At 48.2% G+C, this 21,464-nt stretch overlaps 1 protein-coding gene across 1 annotated transcript in view; it reads left to right on the top strand.

The window, feature by feature from the left end:
• Positions 1 to 14,909, top strand: part of PPP1R35 (protein phosphatase 1 regulatory subunit 35) — a 209,325-nt gene extending 194,416 nt beyond the window's left edge. Inside the window, exon 5 of the mRNA XM_069644901.1 lies at positions 13,889 to 14,909. Coding sequence (XP_069501002.1) covers positions 13,889 to 14,062 — 174 coding nt within the window. The 3' untranslated portion in view covers positions 14,063 to 14,909. The remainder of the gene's footprint in view (positions 1 to 13,888) is intronic.
• Positions 14,910 to 21,464: the final 6,555 nt, after the last annotated feature.

Below are 21,464 nucleotides of genomic sequence, written 5' to 3'. Positions count from 1 at the left end.
ATCAGTTGTAATTGCCCATACAGTATGGAGGAAAGGGGACGGGACTTAAGAGTAATTATAAGTTACCGTAGTGACTACATACTTAGTTCATAGTCCCCTTTCCTCCATTCCTCCCACCAACCCCCCCCCCTAATAATACTGGTCTCATTAGGCAATGTTAAATCTATTGTCGATGCGTCAATGGGGATTGAGGTGTGGTGCCGGAGGGTGGAGTCAGGGCAGCGCATGCTCCCTGTGCCACACCCCACACGCCTCTAATTTTAAAGGGGAAGAAGGTTTTTTCTGGTGAAAAAGGATCAGTCGCCGTCCCTTGGAAGGGACGCCCATACAGTATGGAGAAAAAGGGAACTATGGACTTAAGAGTATGTTAGTCACTACGGTGAGTAACTTATCATTTTTCAGTTATGTTTGCATTGCTCGTCACATACGTTTCACACTGTTCTCTTTAGATTTCTTCATACAATGTTGCCGCTTGCAACCTGATTCAAACACAGGTTGGTTTGGTATCAGTCTCTCCGACTCACTGGCTGTGCTGTCTTTACTGGCACTGCTTTGTTGTAGGAGCCAAGGGCAGTAGTACAGCAGCAAACGCTCCTCCCGGCCTTGCTTATCGAGGCGGGATAGCCCCGGGTACCGACACACAATGCAGGTTTGTTCAGCTTTAGTTCCATGTCTTGGGTGTCTTACTTTCCAAGGTTCATGAAAGTACCGGTCTGAAAAGGTCAAGGGCACTTCCCTCCTTGCAACCCTCTCTGGTCTTGCTGTCTTTATAGTATATTAAACTACCATCTTTGAACTGCTGTTTCCTCTTGTGCTTTGCCTTGCACAGAGTGTGCTTTCGTGCGCCGTCTTTTATCCATGTGGGGAAGTGTGATGGAAGTCAGGTGTGTGTAATGATCAGTAATTGCCTGACCTTGCCTGCTCATTGCATTGGGACATGTCGGGTATATGGCTCTGGTTTTAGTCTGTTGTCGCTCAGGGTGAGCTGTCTGTGAGAAAGTGTTTGTGTCGGGAAAGGCGGTGGGGGTGTGAGGGGGGGGGGTTCAGTCCCTAGGTATCCTACCTGATAGGATTGGGAAAAGGTGTTACGGGGGAGGGGATATCGCGTGTTACAATCCGGTGTCCCACTTCCACTCCCCAAAGACCCATCATCCAGGTGATCCTCCTGCACTGGTCCCCCCACCCCCTAGAACTGGATCCAAAAGCGATGGCCGTGTCCTGGCCACCTGGATGACAGATCCCCGGGGACTAGTGGTTGAGACACCTTCAGGTTTCTCATAGATAAGAGATTTTAAGAATTGCTGAGATGCTTGTGTGTTTACATTAAAAGCGGGGCAATGTTTTGATTTCTTTTGTATTGCCTTCCATTTCACAGCCCTCACGGGTGGAGAGAGGGCAATACTGCTTATTGCAACAGAGCCCACACAGCTGTTAGTATTGCTCCCCTTACCAGGAGGGGAATCGGCCAAACAGATGACAGATCCTGAAGACTGGATGGAACAGATTTACCCCTGTACCTGGGGAAGCGTCCGTGTAGGCGCCCAGAGTAACTGCAACAATGTTAGTTGCCTGTGTCACAGGATACAGCCTTTTCACAATTGAACATTGTGCCCGAAGCTAATCCCTGGGAAGAGACAGGAACTAATCTACCCTTCGCTTTTATCAGTTCAGCCGTGATGTCCTGCACACAGATATTCCCTACTTGTAATGAAGCATGATCATTAGGGGATTCTTTGGCAGAGATGTGCAATTTTATGTGGTCAAACTACACAACACCTGATATATCCACACCAGTGATTGATCCCCAGGAGACATCCCCTCCATATGTGTCAGAAAAGGAAAGTCTGATTTTAATTTATTTTTTAACGGGTTTTTATTGCCACTTTCCAGATAACACAACATTGTTAACTCTGTTTTATCCCCTCGTTCCCTCTCCCTCCCCCTTCCCCTGTCCCGACTGTAACCAGTATCGTTCCCACCCTATTTCCTCGCACCACCTCTCACCCGTCCAGTTGTCCTTTTGCAGCCCTTGAATGGAACTTGTGTCTCTGCATTATTCCCTGTCCAAGGCCTTGACAGTCCCAACCCCTTTGTGCTCTTATTGATTTCTGCGTTCAAATCACCGGAAAGATTACATTTTCCTCAGACATCATCCTCCTCTCCAGTCCTGCTGACGAAAATTCAGAATCAAATCCCATTCTACGAGAAAATTTTGGTGATCCCCCACCTGTATGGAGTAAGTAACCCATTCCAGAGCAACTAAGTTCCATACCTTCCCCACCCATTTCATTTTCATTGGAGCGTTCCTTCTCTTTCCATTTCTGGGACATCACCAGTGTCCTCGCCATCATAAGAAGTACATGAGCCTTTCTTTGTGACTTTGTCGGTAAATCTTCTAGGATTCCTACTAAACCAAGGATGGCTTCCCTCTGAGTGCCCCTCAGTTGTACCCCAAAGATCTCTTCCATTGATGACTGGATCATCACCCAGTATGATTGAATGGATGGGCACTCCCACGAACTGTGTGCTCATGTCCCCACCTCCCCTCCAACATCCATCTGGGACCGCCTGATAACATCTATGCAACTTCTCTGGGGTGAGGTGCCATTGAACCATTAACTTAGCCCATATTTCTTTTATTTGGACTGCCTTTGTAAGCTTGTGGATTTGTGCCCATAGAGCTGACCAATGCTCCTCCTCAATTGGATGCCCCACTGCCGTTTCCCATCTCTCCATGTATTCCCTTTTTCCATGTTCCTCCCCCTTTTTGATAATACCATAAATTTCCCCCACAACGTGTTTGTCCCCCGAGTCTGCTGTGACATATTTTTCAAAGGGGGTAAGCTACCTGGTGGCAGCTCTCCTAATCGTGTGGTGAGGTAGCCAGTGCCATAATTGAAAATAGCGGTATTTCTCCCCATCTCCTAACTCGAATCCTGCTTGCACTGGTTAAAGGATTTCAACTCCTGCCCACTAAACATGTCCCTCTAACTTTCTGCACTCCACCCGCCCCCACCTGACAAACTCTCTACCCCCATGCCAGGTGTAAATTGAGGATTTCTAAACAAAGGTGTCATCGGAGAGGGGAAAGTTGGTCAATCCTGCGCGCCTCACCAACTCGTCCCACGCTTCTCCCACTAATGTCTCTATTTCACTACAATATGTTTGATGGTCTATCTTCCTTTTGTCGCCAAAGGACCTCCTTCAGTGGGGCCCCCGCTACTGCCTGGTCCATGGATCTCCACACCTTCCCCCGATCGTCCCTAAACCAGTCTCTAGTCACTTTGATCTTTGACGCGTTAGTAAGCTCTGAAGTCTGGTTCCCCCAGCCCTCCTTTTTTCCTCAAGGTTCTCGTCTCGACACCCTGGCTGATTTATTTCTGATGACCTAAAAGGGGGGGAGGGAGGAGAAAGAAGAGTCAAAGTCAGGAACATAACATTGGGCTATCTCCGGAGAAGTATCTGGAAAGCTCTGATCAGTGGCAAAATGATTTCATGAAACAGAGTGGTCCAGTAAGTTCCAAGGCCACTGCTTCTTGAGCTAATGGTGCAGGGTTCACTGAGTCCTTCACAGGTGTGGGGGAGGGGTGCAAAGATTTCTCTATAAATGGGAAAATAGATGTGATCAGTTTAGGAGGAATTTTAGATGGGGGAGGGGTGTGTGGTCTCTGCAACGGCTAAAGTCGCACCCAAGGCTTCCTTCACTCAAGAGTGTTAAGCGTGTGACAAAAACCCGTCCTTCGTCCGAGGAGAGGCCAGTGATGTTAGGTCAACAGATGAGAGCGGTAGAGGCAGGTTGATGGCAGCCACGGTAGAGGCAGGTTGATGGCAGCCAGCATTTCGTCATCAGTGATTTGAGCAAGGTTCACTTGGTGGGGGGCATTCTCAGCATTGTATGGCTCGAGGCCCTGTGTTGTCCTCAAGTCGTACATGCAGAGAGGCGTTCGCCTCAAAAACAAAAGACCCAGTTATGAACGTGAAGGATGGAGGAGCGCGGCGCGATCCAGTCAGTGGATGTACAGGGACCCAACCACTCTTACTGCAATAATTGATTGTACGTTGGAACGTCGAATGAAGACATTTTCGCAGGTTTTTTTTTGTAAACATGTAGAGGTAGTCTCCCCCTCCCCCTTGTACTCCCATCCCCCCACTCCCAAAATTGGAGAAATTATCGCAAAAAAGTGGCAATAATTTCTCCATTCGATGTTTTCCTTTCAACTTTTTCTACGGATACCCAATAATTGCAGTCTACTTGTCCCACCAAACTCCCACTGTAACTCATTCAGCAAAAAAGATATTAGTGAAGATAGGTCCCCGGGACAGATCTGTTAATCACTCACCACAGTTGATCTCATAAATTGGATTAATTCTCCAGTGAGCAGGACTAGGCCCCTGTGCAGGACTCCAAGGCAACAAGCACGCTGAGGACACAACATGGCAAACTCTGTTCATGTTGTTACAGCACCAAGTGGAGGCCCTCAGTCTGACTCCCGTAATGCCATACTCCGTTATTCACTTCGCCTCACTTCTTCTCAAAGCACCTCGCGCAGTCATTCCCGCGGGTAAAGGCTTTTTGAGTGCTGCAGACGTGGTATGCTGAGCTCCCAGGCCGAAAAAATCAATTGGAGAGTGCCGAGTTCATTCGTGAGATGCAGTAATGAAAGCACAAAGTCCCCTGCTAATGGATTTATTCTCACTTCACCTCACCACTCACTCCTCATCCACTCCATGAACCCTATTGACTGTTCACTTAAACATATAGGGCCTCTTTACAAGTATGGTTGTAAGTGGTAAAAATGGGCACAAACTTTACCACTACGCCAAATTACGACTGTAAATAAAATGGGCAGTAATTCCACTGGCGGAATTAGCTCTGGTGGAATTACCTCCAACAGTAATTCTGCCAATAACCAGCGGAATCTGCAGTGGGGCTAATTCCGCCGACGGAATTTCTGCCAACAAACAATAACACATTACCACCACATTACAAGTCCAATAACAGCTGCATTAACGCCAGGAAATTGAAGGAAATGCTGCCAAAAACAAATGCATACAGGTGTCACAAATCAAGACTTAGGTGCCCCATAACCATTCGGGAGGAGCATAAAAGGGCCATGCCCACCCCGAACACTCATCCAAGCAACATGCAGTCACAAGCAGATTATTGGTTCCACAACCTGCTACTCGGAGGGGCACCCTTTCCATGTGTCCACCCATCCCCATGGACACTCAGACAGCCAATTACTCACCCTTTACCAATTGAACCGTCCAACCATCACTGAACTGCTCACCCTAACACAGGCTGAACTGCAGAGTGCCATTGCCGTCTGAACTGCCACCACCTCCACCCCTGCTAGAGCTTGTGGCAGTTCTCCACTTCTGTGGCACGGGTGCATTTCAACACACAGTCGGGACGCTGCATGGGATGTCGCAGCCCACCTTCTCCAAGGTGCTGGACCAAGTCCTGGATGACCTTATGAGGCCTGCACACCTGCACATCTCCATGCCCATTGCTCAGGCGCATGCTGCAAAGGCAAGGTTCAACGATATTGCCCATTTCCACAACACCATTGCGGCATTGTATTGCACCCATGTGCATTGGTACCCCCCAGGCAACAGAACAGGCATACCGCAATCCTTAAAGGCATGGTCTAGTAAAAAATGTTATTTAAAAAATAGATAGGCAACATAAAAAAAAATACTAGCATTCTCTTTTTTAAAACTTCCTATGTAAAATTTTGAGGTATTCAAGCTCAAAATTCGCAAAAGCAAGCACATGGGTGCATCCATTTTGTGAAATGGAAGCCCTCCTGTGCTGGCTTTTGCGGCACTAATGAAGGAAAAGCCAGCCAGCTGTAGTAAACAAAAGCTACCGCTGGGTGGCTTTCCCTTCATTAGTGCTGTATGCGGAGGACGGGGCCGGAGACCAGAGCAGGAAAGCTGCAGCTGAATCTCGGTAAGTGCTATTTATTTTTTTAAAAAAATAAGCACTAGCTGCGTTTTTTTTTCTAAGTTTTCCGGGCTGGAGGAGCCCGGAAAACTTAGAAATAAAACCGCAGCTTTAAAAACGTATTTATGTTTGCGGTCGCTTTTGAAGAGACCGCAAACATAAATACAACGTTATTGTGTTGGAAAACGCTGCGGTTTTTCTTTCCAAGTTTCTCAGGCTCCTCCGGCTCGGAGGAGCCTGAGAAACTCGGAAAGAAAAACCGCAGCGTTTTCCAACACAACCGCGTTGTGTTTCTGCCTGCTGTGGCCATCACTTTGGGACCCAAAGTGAAAGCTACAGCAGGCAGAAACACAACGCAGTTGTGTTTACATGCCGCGTAGTGTTTCTGCTTACAGCTGATTTCCCATTTGGGGCTCTCGGGCTCCCCGCGGGGAGCCCGAGAGCCCCAAATGGGAAATGCTAAATGCTGCGTTGTTTCTGCCTAAATCTGCTTTCCCATTGGGGCTATCGGGCGCCCCGTGGGGTGCCCGAGAGCTCCAAATGGGAAAGCAGATTCAGGCAGAAACACAACACGGTTGTGTTGGAAAACGCTGCGGTTTTTCTTTCCGAGTTTCTCAGGCTCCTACGAGCCAGGGGAGCCTGAGAAACTTGGAAAGAAAAACCGCAGCGTTTTCCAACACAATAACGTTGTATTTATGTTTGCGGTCGCTTCAAAAGCGACCGCAAACATAAATACGTTTTTAAAGCTGCGGTTTTATTTCTAAGTTTTCCGGGCTCCTCCAGCCCGGAAAACTTAGAAAAAAAAACACAGCTAGTGCTTATTTTAAAAAAAAAAAATAAATAGCACTTACCGAGATTCAGCTGCAGCTTTCCTGCTCTGGTCTCCGGTCCCCGCCCTCCGCGTACAGCACTAATGAAGGGAAAGCCACCCAGCGGTAGCTTTTGTTTACTACAGCTGGCTGGCTTTTCCTTCATTAGTGCCACAAAAGCAAAAGCCACTACAGGAGGGCATCCATTTCACAAAATGGATGCGCCCATGTGCTTGCTTTTGCGAATTTTGAGCTTGAATAGCTCAAAATTTTACATAGGAAGTTTTAAAAAAGAGAATGCTAGTATTTTTATTTTTATGTTGCCTATCTATTTTTTTAATAACATTTTTTACTAGACCATGCCTTTAACAATACAATTCGATGAATGTGCAGATGACCTGCGATGCTGATCTAACCATCCGCCACTGCTGTGCCCGATTTCCTGGAGCCACACATGATTTGCTGATACTGCACAAGAGCACCCTGTCTTCGTATTGGGGAGGCGCAGAGGACAGCACACCTGGCTTGTGGGTAAGTAGCACTCATACCTGATTACCAATATCACTGACACATTCCTGGGGTACGTAAGCATTAGTAGAGCAAATCAACTATTAGTGCCATGATGAAACAACACAAATGCACAGAACAGGCCAAGCACCCTGACTGACCCACCCCAGGACACAGACTTGAACCATGTGACAACACAGGGCCGCGAGCCATACAAGGCAGCACAACGCAACCGGGCCAACCTACAACTGAAGTAAGCATTGACATGGGCCCTACATGGCGTACTGCAACACCATAGTTGACCAATGCATTGCCAATGTCATGGCAGTGAGACAATCCTCATGACTGCCAACTCCCTCAACGTGAATGATTTCAAGTGAACCATGTAGCCCAAGTCCCATCACCCTCGATGCACACAAGGTGCATCATGCACAACCACTGAGTCATGCACATAGGGGTATACACGTCACAACCATTAACTTGTTTTTTGACCCACACACCCCCATGTCTTACATAGTCAATCATGTTCTGCAGGTAACGCTGGATACCCAAGGTTGCCATGGCTAATGACCCCTGTGAGAAACTCTGCTACACCACAGGAGATAGGCTACAATGAGGCGCAGAGGAGGACCAGGGTATGCATTGAGTGGACATTTGGCCTACAAAAATCGGTTCAGGCCTTCACCACACAGGCGGTGCACTCATGTACAGCCCTGAGAAGGTTGTCAAAATCATAGTGGTATGTGCTATGCTGCACAACTTCTGCATACATAGGAATATTCAAATGCATGCAGATGAGGACCATCCCCCCCGCCCCCTAGCTCTGATGAGGAAGATGGTGAAGGAGTGAACAGGGCACCATACGACAAATGTGGGGATGTAAGGGAAGGTTGGAGGGTCCACCAGGACATCATGGACAATGACATTTGACTCTGGACACATGCAATGAATGCACATGTCTAAATTGCATTGAATTAAAACTTTGAGAGTGATCACGATTAAACTGTGTTTATTTCTAGAAACAAGGTAACCCCAGCCCCAGCAGCTGCAACCACCCTCCCACCCCTAGCCCCGCCGACTGCTCCCACCCTCCCACCCCTAGCCCCGACGACTGCTCCCACCCTCCCAGCCCTAGCCCCAACAACTACAACCCCCCCACCCCTTGCTCTTCTCCCCTTTGTCGCAGGCTTAGCAGCATTTGAGGCACGTCGTTGTGAGCGCCTGGAGGGGGGGGTGCTCGCCAATGTCCCCTCAGCAGGGGTAGCAGACTGTGAGCTCCCCTGCACGCTCCCCCGTAGGTGCTCCATGCTGAGCTGTATGGCTCTGGCCATGTCTCATGGTATGAGGGCGTTTCAGTTCCTGCACCCTCTGGCTTGTGAGGCACAGGCTTGCATTGCAAGTCACTGCTCCTGCAAAGTCAGTTAATTGACCTAGTCACACGTCTAGATGACCGCTGGATGCAATCGCGCATGGCCTCAGCATGCCCTAAGTGTCCCTGTGCAATGGCGTGTATGTCCGCCTACATTTGTTCCATCCGGTCCAGATGTTCCCAGATGGCTTGGAGTGTGGACACGGACGGGCCGTGGTGAATGTCCACTGTCATGTTCCTAATGCAGACCTTGATGGCGAGCATTCCCGGTCTGGTCGTCAGATGACTCCACCGCATAGCGTAGGGCACGGCGGCATGTACGATGGCATGGCGGTGTGTGCAGTGTGGAGAGGCTGCACAGGGGGTATGATTCAGGAGAAAACTGGCAGATGTGTGAATGTAGAGGACTGGTTGCAGGGGAGGCACACTCGTACTGCTAGTCTGCCGTGCCTGCAGTGGCTTGCTCATATTGCAGGCTGTCGTTCACCCTCGGACCAGCTGTGGTTGTGTCCAGGCTTGTTGCTGGTGGCACTGATTGCACAATTGAGGCCTGTGGTGGCCCTGTGGACATGTCAGTCTGGACGGCCGGGTTGTTGGGCCTCCTGGGGGGGGGGGGTTGGGGGGGACTGGTATCGTGTCGGCCACTGTGTACGTGGCATGCATTGCATCTGGCCAGCCAGGTGTGGGTTGGCAGGCTTGCTTTGGTCATGCATCCCTAGGATGGGTTGGGCTACAGGCTGTCCTGTTCAGTGGTGCACCAGGACTGTTGGTGACTAGTATCTGGTTGTTTAGTCAGGTAGGTGCTGTGCATTTGGTTGTGTGGGTCAGGTGACCATGTTGTCAGAAATGTACTCCTCTATGTGTATCTACATGGAGCGTTGCAGTCAAGGGGCTAGTGGCTCGGACGCAACTATCCACTGATGCCCATCCATGGGCATGGACATGTCATATGGTTGCATGGTGGCTATATTGCCTGAGCATGGGTGTCCTGTTATGGGGGGTTCCTGTACCCAATGTATCATGTTATTGTGACCTGATGTCTCACATGGATAGGGAATGCTTGCTGGGGTTGACGTCGATGGCTTGCATGACAGTGTGGGTGTTCATGGATGCCTGCAGGGTTGTCAATTCATGCAACCATATATCACTGTGGTACTCACCAGATTCAGCTTGGCTGCTGGCTCCTAACCCGGCCGTCCCCACGCCCTCCATCCCGACCATGTGCAGGATGCCACCGACCATGTCCTCCACAGTGTCAGTTTCAAGGGTTTCACTGATCCACTTCCAGTGGCAGGGCAACTGTCTCCGGGCGGTGGATGGACATGAGGCTCCTCACTCTGGCCTTGAGGTCATTCCACCTTTTATTCATGTCTTCCTCCTCATGTTAGACATGGCCTACGGCCACCACCTTGTCCCGGATTTCCGTCCATACGTTCTTGTGCTGTTGGCTGGTCTTCCTATTCGATGCCCTATACAGCCCCTCCGAGTGGGTGACCACTTGCTCTGCCAACATGTATCGGGCACCCTGCCTTTGCCCTTTCCTGATGACATGTTTGGCCTTTCTGGGTGTTTGGATGGCACTTCTATCTCGATTCTCAATGGATTGTGATTTCCAAAATGTCTCTCGCCTATAAGACTGCCTTTCTGGTGGCTATTACCTGCATCAGGAGAGTTGGGGGAACTGCAGGCCCTCTCCGTTCAAGACCCATTTGTTACCATTCATAAAGACAAAGTGGTACTGTACACACACCCATGCTTTGCGCCTTCTTTCATTTCTAAGTTTCATGTGAACCAATACATCGAACTTTCAACTTTCTTTCAGAATTCCACTAACTCGGCTTAAAGAAGCCTCCATAAATTAGATGTTAGAGCAGTGGTGTATTACCTTGATAAGACTTAACCACTAAGGAAGACAAACCAATTATTTGTCTCTGTTGCTGCTGGTAGAGAAAAGGACCCTGTCTCTAAATCAGCAATCTCTAGATGGATTAAATGCATCGAGCTATGTTATTCTCTTGCTAAGAAAGATATACCCTTTATGGCTAGAGCACACTCTACTTGAGGCACAGGAGCTACTATAGCTTTTATTGCAAATGTTCCACTTGATTCTATTTGCAAAGCAGCAAGCGTGAGTTCTATTCACACTTTCATTCGACATTACTGCTGAGACACACACTCAAGACTGATTTTCTGGTGGGGCAGGCGGTGCTAAGCCATCTTTGTTACTGTTCCTTCACACATCCCACCATCTTCTCCTGGTACTGCTTGCTAGACTATGCACAGCATTTGATTCTAAGCAGATTCACAAGCATCAGAAGACATACATTACTCACTGTAATCGTATTTCTGGTGTTTTTAGCTGCTTAGATTCACATGCGCCCACCCTTCCTCCCCTCTTGGAGTTGAAGGTACAGAGGCACCTTCTTTCTCTGTACTCAATCATGCATTCTATCAGGCTACCTCACGGCAGAGCAAAAACTGGAGGCATCTCGACTCACAAAGGATTTTGAGTACACTACCGTCACATTAGGGATAGTGTTAGTGATGTCCATGTCGACATCCCTTTTTGATTTTTGAAAAAAGATGCAATGCACCGTGATTGATGTCAGAACTGTATGCACAGCATGTGAATCTAAAGATCTGGTGCCACCTAGACCATGGGTAGAGGTAACATACAGGCTCTCTGGACTGCCACTGAGGCAGACCGAGGCTAAGTGCAGTTGCCAAAGGGCCATTATGCAGTGCTTTTCCAACTGTAGGGCTGACCACCCTTAGGGGCCTGAAGTATGTCCGGCAGGCGGTGGTGGGGGAGCGCTAGAAGGCACTTTAAAAAAGGGAAGCGGCTCTGTTTAATAGAAGATATAAGCAGTTCTAGCTTATGCAGTGAGCCAGAAACAATATTTTAACTCAAGGGGGTTTAGCGGAAAAGGATTGATTACCACTGCCACATGGTATAGACAGACGCTGCATATCTTCGAGTTGCATTTTCAAACTCCTCAGACTGCATCTGAAGGTGTACGATAGACATAGTGGAAAACTCTGGAATTTTTGGTGGTTTGAATGTGCATTTTCCACCTTTCGAACAGTAAAGTCAAGGGCACCCATTTTCTTCTAAACTCCTTGTAGTTCAGCCACAGTAGCGTTAATGCGGAAACTGACTACTTGTGTTGTGGACTACAAAGCTGTAACTTTCAATTTGATATTTCGGGAGATACCCTGTAGCTCCCGGAGGGTCTGCATCGAGCAACACCCCCTGAGTACTTGGAAGCCATCCACTATGGGCCCTTCTCTGGAAACTTGTCCTCATGCCAAGGGGGTCCTTGGGGCGAAGGAGTTCCTGTTCTGTTTTACTCTTGTTATCAGTTATTGGCTCCTCCACTCCGTCTCTTGCACCAGCATCAGAGCTACAGCATAGGGGGTCTCAGGGAATCCAAAAACCATACCTAAATGCCACACCTACAGTTTTGGGGTTCAGGGTGCCTGGGTCTCTTGTGGAAAGGGGAGGAGTAGTAGTGCAGAGTGTAGTAATATTGATTAGTGATCCAAAAATTGGGATAGTATCCCACTTCCTGCTCATTTTCCCCATGGCACTGATCCATTCAGATGCTAAACTGCTCATGAAGGCAGTAGATCCCAGAAAAGGTGTCACGTCTCACGAAGTGGAGCAGGATCAACACACAGATGCTAGTTGATAGTATGTTGCACAAGTATTAATTTCGGATGGTCATTCCAATAGTTCCGATAATACCTGCAGCCCCTCTCCGAGTACTGAAGCTTCTACACTCCAGAGATGTGATGTTCTGGATTTCAGCTAGCTATTGGGTTCTTCTTTCTAGGTTAACTTGCAACATTATAACATATGCATGCAATGGCATCTTTGTGATTTGCAACAAAGCAAACTGGTCTCTCTATTATAGGAAGAGACCTTTTGATTAAACCCAAAGCCATTCAGCCCGTACCTGTCTCCGTAATGCGCAGACTGGGGGTTTTAACTATCCCTCCACTTATTTCATGGATCTCGTTTTCCTTGGCCACAGTCTATTGCTCCTCGTACTGGGCTTTCTCATTCTCTGAGATCTTTTCCCTTCAGGGTTTAAGGCCTTGTGTATGTCTGATGGTTATGCATAGCCAATTGCAAGAGGGAGGATTGAGATCCCCATGCCAGATCCCAGAGTTTAAACCAAGCTTTAGGCTGCTTTACCTGGTCGGGTAGCTCGGTGCAGTGTGATAGTTGTTTCCTCTTGTTGGGGAACCGTTTCTCCTTCCCACCACCTCGCCTTCCTCTTCCCCCTCTGCATTCCATGAAGGTCTTGTTTCTAAGGGGATTACTCATTCCATTCTTGAAGTCGTTTGTCCTCCCGACTTCATTTCTCGTAGCCTAGGCGTAGTTCATGCCTGCTTTTACTCTTTTTTTGCTCTACATTTCTTTTTGTGAGTTCACCATCAACCGCCTCCACTCCTTCACGTTTCCTTTGCACATTTTGCTTCTCTTCCACCTTCAGTCTTTCCTCCTTTTTCCTTGTTGGCCACCCCCCCCCCCTTTATTGTCCTCCATATCCCTGGATGGTTTCCACTGCTTGCTCATCATATCTCCACCCTCTACATGCACGCACACCTTTCCTCCAGTCCGCAGACTTTATATAAGGGCCTGACCTATCCTCTGGAGTCCTATCTTAGGTGTGCAGGTGTTTGAATACAGGGGTGAGAACATAAAATAGCATGCTTCACCCTCAACATTTTGGTAACCCTGGGGATCCATTACATCTATGGATGCCCTATAGCAGGAACTGAAAGGAAATGATGGGGTCTTGGAGTTCATAGTTAACATAAGCAAGTCAGAAATCTAATCTAAGAGTTCCAAACAGCAGCGTGTTTGGTGCACAGGCAGGTAGCACTGGTTGATACATGGCGAGCTTGCTCCGAATGCGCTCTTAACGGAGCGTGCACTTGTTTTTGCAGGCTGTGGTGGAAGAGTAGGAAAACATGTTTTCTATATGCCAATGTAAAGGTTCTGGCTGATCCCAGCCAGAGATTGGAATATACTGGAGGCCTATGGTAACAGGTAAGCACATTCATTTTCTGTTAACGCTTGTTTTTTGTTTAACGTAAACGAGGGTCCACTGTTGGCGATATTTGTATTTACTTGGCAGTAAAAGCGGCTGTCATAAGTAAGCATACTCCCCTCCTTCTAGATCTCTGCTGTTCGTGTAGAACCATTCTGACCGATCCTTTCTAAACATCTTTTTGTTTTAGGAGAATGTCACAGAGGCCCCTGATCTGATGATGTTCTACAACCCTGCAGAAGTCTTCTGGGAGAAGCCGTACCTTGCCGCAGACACGTTGCCTCCATTGAAACACCAAGCTCGCGTAAAACCGAGGCACACTGCCTTCGACATGTATAGAAAATTGCAGGAATGGGATTCCTAGCAATCTGCCACAAAGACATTTAGCATTGCGGCCAAACCTTTCTGGCATGAGCGACTCTGCTGGGATCCCATTCAAGGATGGCTCGCTCTTGTTAGTGAACCTCGTCCTCTGTGAGGTACAGTTCCCATTGCAGAACTAAAGGGGTGGTTGCAGCAGTATTGTGTTCAGCTACTCGTTCTGAAGACTAGCAGCAGCTTTTTATAGACACAGTAAAACACGGGCCAAATTCTGCATCAGTCACCAGTTGGCATATACAATTCCCTCCCATTACTCCTGGAGCAGTGGGCTACATGTGTGGTCTTCTTGATCTGTGTAACTATGTAGAGGGAGAGACAACCCCTCCGCTTGAGCATTTGGTTACTGCATGAGACCACCCTGGAACTCTATGAATCACTGTACTCTCCTATAATCATGCAAGCTTTACTATGCACAGGTCCTTGAGTGAGGGGGGGACCGGAACATTCAGATAATCTGTAACTGTGGTATGTACAATCTAGGGGACACCGGATCATGCTGAAATGTTGTGACCTTGGCACATGCATTTTCTTGGCCACTCACAATATTTCACCTTAATGCATCGATTCTGTGGGACCCGGGAACGTTCTTGATTTCTGTAGCAGTGGTCTACACATTTTCACGACGTACTGAAGTACTGGATACCCACGGATCCATGCCTGTTTAAAGTGCCTTGTATAAATCAAGACTATAACAATCGCACAAATATATTTTCTTTGACAATCTGTACATATTTAAGAGCTTAGAAATGTATTTACTTTGTGTTGTGCCTTGCTCCTTATTTCTCTGAATACATGACACATATTTTCATTAAAAACACATTTTGTATGTCCTTTTGGCAATCAAGTGTCTATTTTTTGCCTCTGTTCTACCTTAATTAAGAGGTTTTCAAACTGTTAACTATCAGCAGCAAGGAAATGTGAACGAGGTGTGGGGACCACAGATTAAGCGTTTCGCCTTTCAATGCTATTCCAGAAGTACCTCTTTAAAGAGATCCATTGTTTTTGCTGTTCATTCATCTTAAAGCTGCCTTTGATGGCATGAAAGGATAACTATTGTGGGACATTTTGAAACCATTGTAAGTTCCCCCTACCTTCTTAAGGCAATCATATCACTGCACACAGGCATTGAAAAATTGGATTTTGGGGAGGAGCGGACTCAATCTTTCCCGGTCAACTCAGGAGTTTGACATGGTTCTTCTCTGGCCTCCTTGCTTATTAACGATATGGCCATTTCACTCCTTGCCCTGTCAGCAGATGCCCCATTGCTCGATGTAGAAAATATATTTATCCTACTTTTTGCCGATGGCACAGCGCAAACTTTGCTTTTTGGTTGCCGGTTCTGCTGTACCAAAGGGTCCACTATAAGTTTACCCAAGATCAAAGCTGTGGCCTGTCTCAAAAGTATACCCATTCATTGAATGATTAAATATAAGGGTGATCGGATTCAATGTGTGGCCACTTTGGCTTGTTTGTTTCAGCAGAAATGTGTCCATAAATTCTCAAGAGTGAGCTCATTTTAAGCAGACGAGTAGTGGTGAACTTCGTATGTGTCACGCCGCTGAGACCGTGGAAGTTATGGGCAAGATGGAGGCGTTATTAGGTCCTGATGGTCTGTCGGTGAGCGGTCCAGTCTTTTTGGTTGTCGCGGCATTTAAGGGAGCCACGCCCCCCCTGCGAGTTGCGTTGCAACTCGCTATGCTGACTTTCGATTTCGAGCCTACGATAGCTCCTGACCGACCGAGCTCCTCTTTTGCTTTCTTGTTTGCTCTCCGCGGCCCTTCGCCTTCTCGCCAGGCGAAGGCCGTTCTCTCTTGCCTTCCCATTTTCCTTCGGTCTTACCATCCCTCTATTTCACTCCTATTTCTTTCGTGTACTCTGGCATTCGCTCAACCTCGCATTCGCGCACTCTCATAGTTACTTGCTCTCTCTCATTCCTACTCTCTCGCATTCACTCTACCTCGCATTCGCGCACTCTCATAGTCACTTGCTCTCTCTCATTCATATTCTCTCGCGTTCTCTCTCTCTCACCCTCACGGACTCTGTGCTACTCTCCTTTGCTCTCGTGCATTCTCTCTCCATACCAACTTACCTCCGTCAGCAGTCTTCGGAGCCTCTGTTCGATCCTTCGGAGTCTGATAAGTCTTCCTTCGTGGCTCCTCATCCCATCGCCTCTTCCAAGGCGCCCTCATCCCTGCCAAGGAATCACAGTCCTGTTACTGTTTGATCGACTGGACATTAGTCTCAAGACTCTTAAGGCATCTGGATCCGCTGTTACTCCAATCTATCCTCGCCAGCAGCCTCACAGGGTTTTTTCTGCCTTACTGGCTTTTTCCCTGTTTTGGGAGGGGCGGACTCCCCAGGGTTCACCTGACGGTATATTCTAATAACGGTCAAGGTGGCCTCCGGAGGAGACCGTCCCTATCTCTTCGAACGCAAGAAGGGTAAAGGACTCCTTAAGAAGGACACTGAAGAGGAGAAAACCCTGAAAGACCGGAGGAGAAGACAGAAAGCCACCAGTCACAGTGAAGACCAAGGTGAGGAGACTCCAGGGGAAGGAACTTTGGGAAGTAGTTTTGACAGTTTGCAACGCCCGGCAAATACGATGGCCTCCTTGGAACAATACCAGGAGATGGTAACAGCGATTCAGGGTCTCCAGACGGAGGTTCAGAGCCTTCGAACAGAGAACATCAACTTACGGCAGCAGGTGGCAACTCGAGAGGATTTCCGAGGCGACCTGCCTCCCCTGACGTTTTCCTTCGGGAAGTATGATGGCAGTCCACAACTCCTGAAAGAATTTTTGGATGCCTGTATGATTTACTTTACCTTTCGACCTAAGGCCTATGAACTCGATAGGGCCAAGGTTGGGTTTTTGGTCTCCAACCTAGTAGGTAATGCTTTAGCGTGGGCTACTCCCTTGATAGCGCAAGCAAATCCTGCGATTAATGATTACGCACAGTTCCTTCTATTGATGCGGAACAGATTTGAACGACCAGAGGTCCAATATTCTTCATACGAAGCCCTTCTAGATCTCCGTCAGGGGAATCAAGGAGTACAGACATACGCCTCCGCATTTCTGAAGTTGGCGACGGAGGCAGGGTGGCCAGATTCAGCCCAGCAGACCCTCTTTCGACGAGGATTACATGATGAACTTAAAGACGAACTAGCCCGGATGGCACGTCCTGCTTCCTTCCCAGAGTTGGTCACGCTGTCCCTGCAATTGGAGTTTAGATTGCAAGAGCGAAGATTAGAAAGGAGGAAGTTCAGACCACATCAGACCTTCGGAGTACCCGCCTCAAACCCTTCTAATCGATCGCAGCCAGAGGAACCTATGCAAATAGGATCAACTAGGGGCCCTTTGACTCCCGAGGAACGAAAAAGACGCAGAGAGCAGGGTCTCTGCATGTACTGCGGATCCTCTAAGCATCTGCTTCGGAGTTGTCCCGAAGTTCCCCCGAGACGGTCGGGAAACGCGTCTCCCCGGTCTTAAGCAGGGAAAGACACCGGGTGGAATCGATTAATCCCTGCAATTCCAGGCAACAGGATAAGTCGAAGGAGGACCATAGACTCATGGTTTTTACAGTACGTCTGACGTTCGGATCTCTTGCTTCATTAGAAACTTTGGCTATGCTGGATTGCGGTGCTGCTGGAAATTTTATAGACATTCAGTGGGTTCGAGAACAAGCTATTCCCCTAATCCAGAAAGTCTGTCCTTTACCGGTAGAGGGTGTAGACGGAGCTCCTCTCTCTTCTGGACCTATCATTCAAGAGACTTGTCCAGCCACTATGTCCTTGTTCCAACACCAGGAACAAATAACCTTTGATGTCATCAGAGCTGCCCATTTTCCCGTCATCCTGGGCATACCCTGGTTGCGTAAGCACAATCCCAGGATAGACTGGGCTACTAATACTGTGAGTTTTCAGTCTTCATATTGTTACACTTCGTGTCTTCCCCAGACATCTCCTTTCAGGGGAAAGGGAGCTGCTATTCCAACCTCCTCGGCTGTGGTTCAAACAATCCCTCCTTATTATCAGCAGTATGCCGAGATATTTGAGGACAAACTTCCCCGTACTTTACCTCCTCATCGTGCAGAGGATTGTGCCATCAATTTGAAACCCGAAGCATCTGTACCCTTTGGACGCATGTATCCGATGTCCCTACCAGAAAGAAGGGCATTGAAGGAGTATCTGGATGCTAATCTACAGAACGGCCTGATCCAGGAATCTCATTCCCCCGCTGGGGCTTCAATGTTCTTCATCCCAAAGAAGGGCTCTACTGAACTCAGGCCGTGCATTGATTATCGCGGATTGAACAGCTTGACTATACGGGACAGATACCCTATGCCTCTCATAAAGGAGGTACTCGAAGCAGTAGAAGGAGCCTCTATAGTCACCAAATTAGACCTTCGGGGAGCCTACCATCTGCTGAGAATAAAGAAAGGGGATGAATGGAAGACTGCCTTTCGAACTCCTCTGGGACACTTTGAATATAGAGTCATGCCCTTTGGTCTGGTGAATGCCCCGGCAGTCTTCCAGCGCTTTGTAGATAAGATTTTCTCTGACTTACTGTATGCCTCAGTGGTAGTCTATTTAGACGATATTTTGGTCTTTTCCTCCTCCCTCTCGGAACACCGAAGACATGTCTCCCTAGTCCTTCAAAGATTAAGGGAAAATCAGCTTCTGGTTAAGCCAGAAAAGTGCATTTTCGAGGCTGCCTCAGTATCATACTTAGGTTTTATCGTCTCCAAGGAAGGGGTACAGATGGATCCTGAGAAGGTAAGGGCAGTCCTTAGGTGGTCTGTTCCGAAGAGTCCTAAGGACATACAGAGGTTTTTGGGTCTTTCCAACTTCTACAGAAGATTCATCCCAAACTTCTCTGACATAGTCTTACCCATCACTCGTCTTCTAAAGAAGGGCCAGAAGTTTGTATGGGATGAGGAAGCCGACCAAGCCTTCCTGGTACTCAAGAAAGCCTTTACTACAGCCCCCATTCTGGTGCAACCTAACCAGTCTCTCCCCTTTGTGGTTGAAACAGACGCCTCTGGAGGGGCTATTGGAGCTGCCCTTCTACAAACCGGCAAAGATGGAGTGGAACATCCGGTGGCTTATTATTCTAGAACCCTTACACCTAGCGAAAGGAATTACTCGGTTTTGGAACGAGAGTTACTGGCTATCCGACAGGCCTGCATCGAATGGAGACATTTGTTACAGGGAGCTGCCCATCCCTTTCTGGTTCGTACTGACCACAGGAATCTGAAGATACTGCAGCAAATGGAGTATCGTAATTCCAGACACGCTCGATGGGCCTATTTCTTTTCCCAATATGACTTTGAAATCACATATCTTCCCGGAAAGGAGAACACCTTAGCAGACGCTCTCTCTCGGAGCCTGGAGTACCGAGAGGAAGAGAAACAGGGCCAGGATGGGATGTTTGCTGCCAAGAGAATCCTGGGAATGGTCAACTCTTTCCTACAAGAAGTAGAGCTTGCCACTAACCATATCGAGGTGTCTTCAGAGTATCAACCGCTTCTGGAGAAGAAGGGTGGATTGTACTTTCATCAAGGCGCTCTATTTCTACCGTCTAAGGTATTCCAAACGCAAGCCCTATATTGGTGTCACGACCTTCCGTCTGCGGGTCACAAGGGACAGAGGGCAACCCTAGGCCTGGCTTCTAGATAATTCTGGTGGCCGACAATGGTAAAGGACACTAAGACATACGTGATGAGTTGTCCAGTCTGTGCTGCCAACAAGAACACCACTCACAGACCTTTGGGCCTGCTCCAACAAGAGCCTCTACCATCCCAGCCTTGGATACATGTATCTACCGATTTCATTGTAGATCTTCCCCCTTCAGGGGATTACACAGCAATTATGGTGACGATTGACTCCCTGAGCAAGATGGCACATTTCTCTCCCTTACATGGCTTGCCTTCCGCCCCTGTGACTGCCGAGGTGTTCCTGAGAGACGTAGTGAGACTACATGGCTTGCCTCGGACCATTGTGTCTGATAGGGGTACCCAATTTACCTCCCGTTTTTGGTCAGCATTATGCAACTCTCTGGGGATTCAGAGGGCATTGTCATCTGGTTACCATCCCCAGAGTAACGGCCAGACCGAACGCCTCAATGCCACCGTTGAACAATACCTACGTTGTTTCTGCAGTCAGGAGCAAGATAAGTGGCAGTCCTATCTAGCACTGGCAGAGTTTACATATAACACACTGAACAGGTTATCATGTCTGTTCTTGCGAGAGAGGGGCGCCCGCTACCTTTGTAAAACGATTTGTTAAGGAACCTGGGATTGGTAACCCTAGGTCTCCTGGGGGCAACCAGACGTGGTCTCCCTCTCACTGTGCTTAGAGAGGCATCAGCTTCACTTCACTGATGATCCCCAACAAGGGTGAAACACGTGTATGGGGTTGCTGGTGGTACTCTCGTTCAGATTGGAATTGCCATTGTATTTCGGTGCTGGACTGCCCCTGGGCAGGACAAAGACTGATATGCAAATGGATATTTCCCATCTGTGAAAGGCACAGTGAGTAAAAGCAGTGGCTGCGAACTCTCAAGTGGTTAATAACCACTGAACAGGTTATCATGTCTGTTCTTGCGAGAGAGGGGCGCCCGCTACCTTTGTAAAACTATTTGTTAAGGAACCTGGGATTGGTAACCCTAGGTCTCCTGGGGGCAACCAGACGTGGTCTCCCTCTCACTGTGCTTAGAGAGGCATCAGCTTCACTTCACTGATGATCCCCAACAAGGGTGAAACACGTGTATGGGGTTGCTGGTGGTACTCTCGTTCAGATTGGAATTGCCATTGTATTTCGGTGCTGGACTGCCCCTGGGCAGGACAAAGACTGATATGCAAATGGATATTTCCCATCTGTGAAAGGCACAGTGAGTAAAAGCAGTGGCTGCGAACTCTCAAGTGGTTAATAACCACTGAACAGGTTATCATGTCTGTTCTTGCGAGAGAGGGGCGCCCGCTACCTTTGTAAAACTATTTGTTAAGGAACCTGGGATTGGTAACCCTAGGTCTCCTGGGGGCAACCAGACGTGGTCTCCCTCTCACTGTGCTTAGAGAGGCATCAGCTTCACTTCACTGATGATCCCCAACAAGGGTGAAACACGTGTATGGGGTTGCTGGTGGTACTCTCGTTCAGATTGGAATTGCCATTGTATTTCGGTGCTGGACTGCCCCTGGGCAGGACAAAGACTGATATGCAAATGGATATTTCCCATCTGTGAAAGGCACAGTGAGTAAAAGCAGTGGCTGCGAACTCTCAAGTGGTTAATAACCACTGAACAGGTTATCATGTCTGTTCTTGCGAGAGAGGGGCGCCCGCTACCTTTGTAAAACTATTTGTTAAGGAACCTGGGATTGGTAACCCTA

Source organism: Ambystoma mexicanum, chromosome 1p (genome assembly GCF_040938575.1).
Source record: "Ambystoma mexicanum isolate Mex_15411 chromosome 1p, UKY_AmexF1_1, whole genome shotgun sequence".
Lineage (NCBI taxonomy): Eukaryota > Metazoa > Chordata > Amphibia > Caudata > Ambystomatidae > Ambystoma > Ambystoma mexicanum.
Note: the sequence above shows the minus strand (reverse complement) of the source record. Positions and strands in the feature narration are given on the sequence as shown.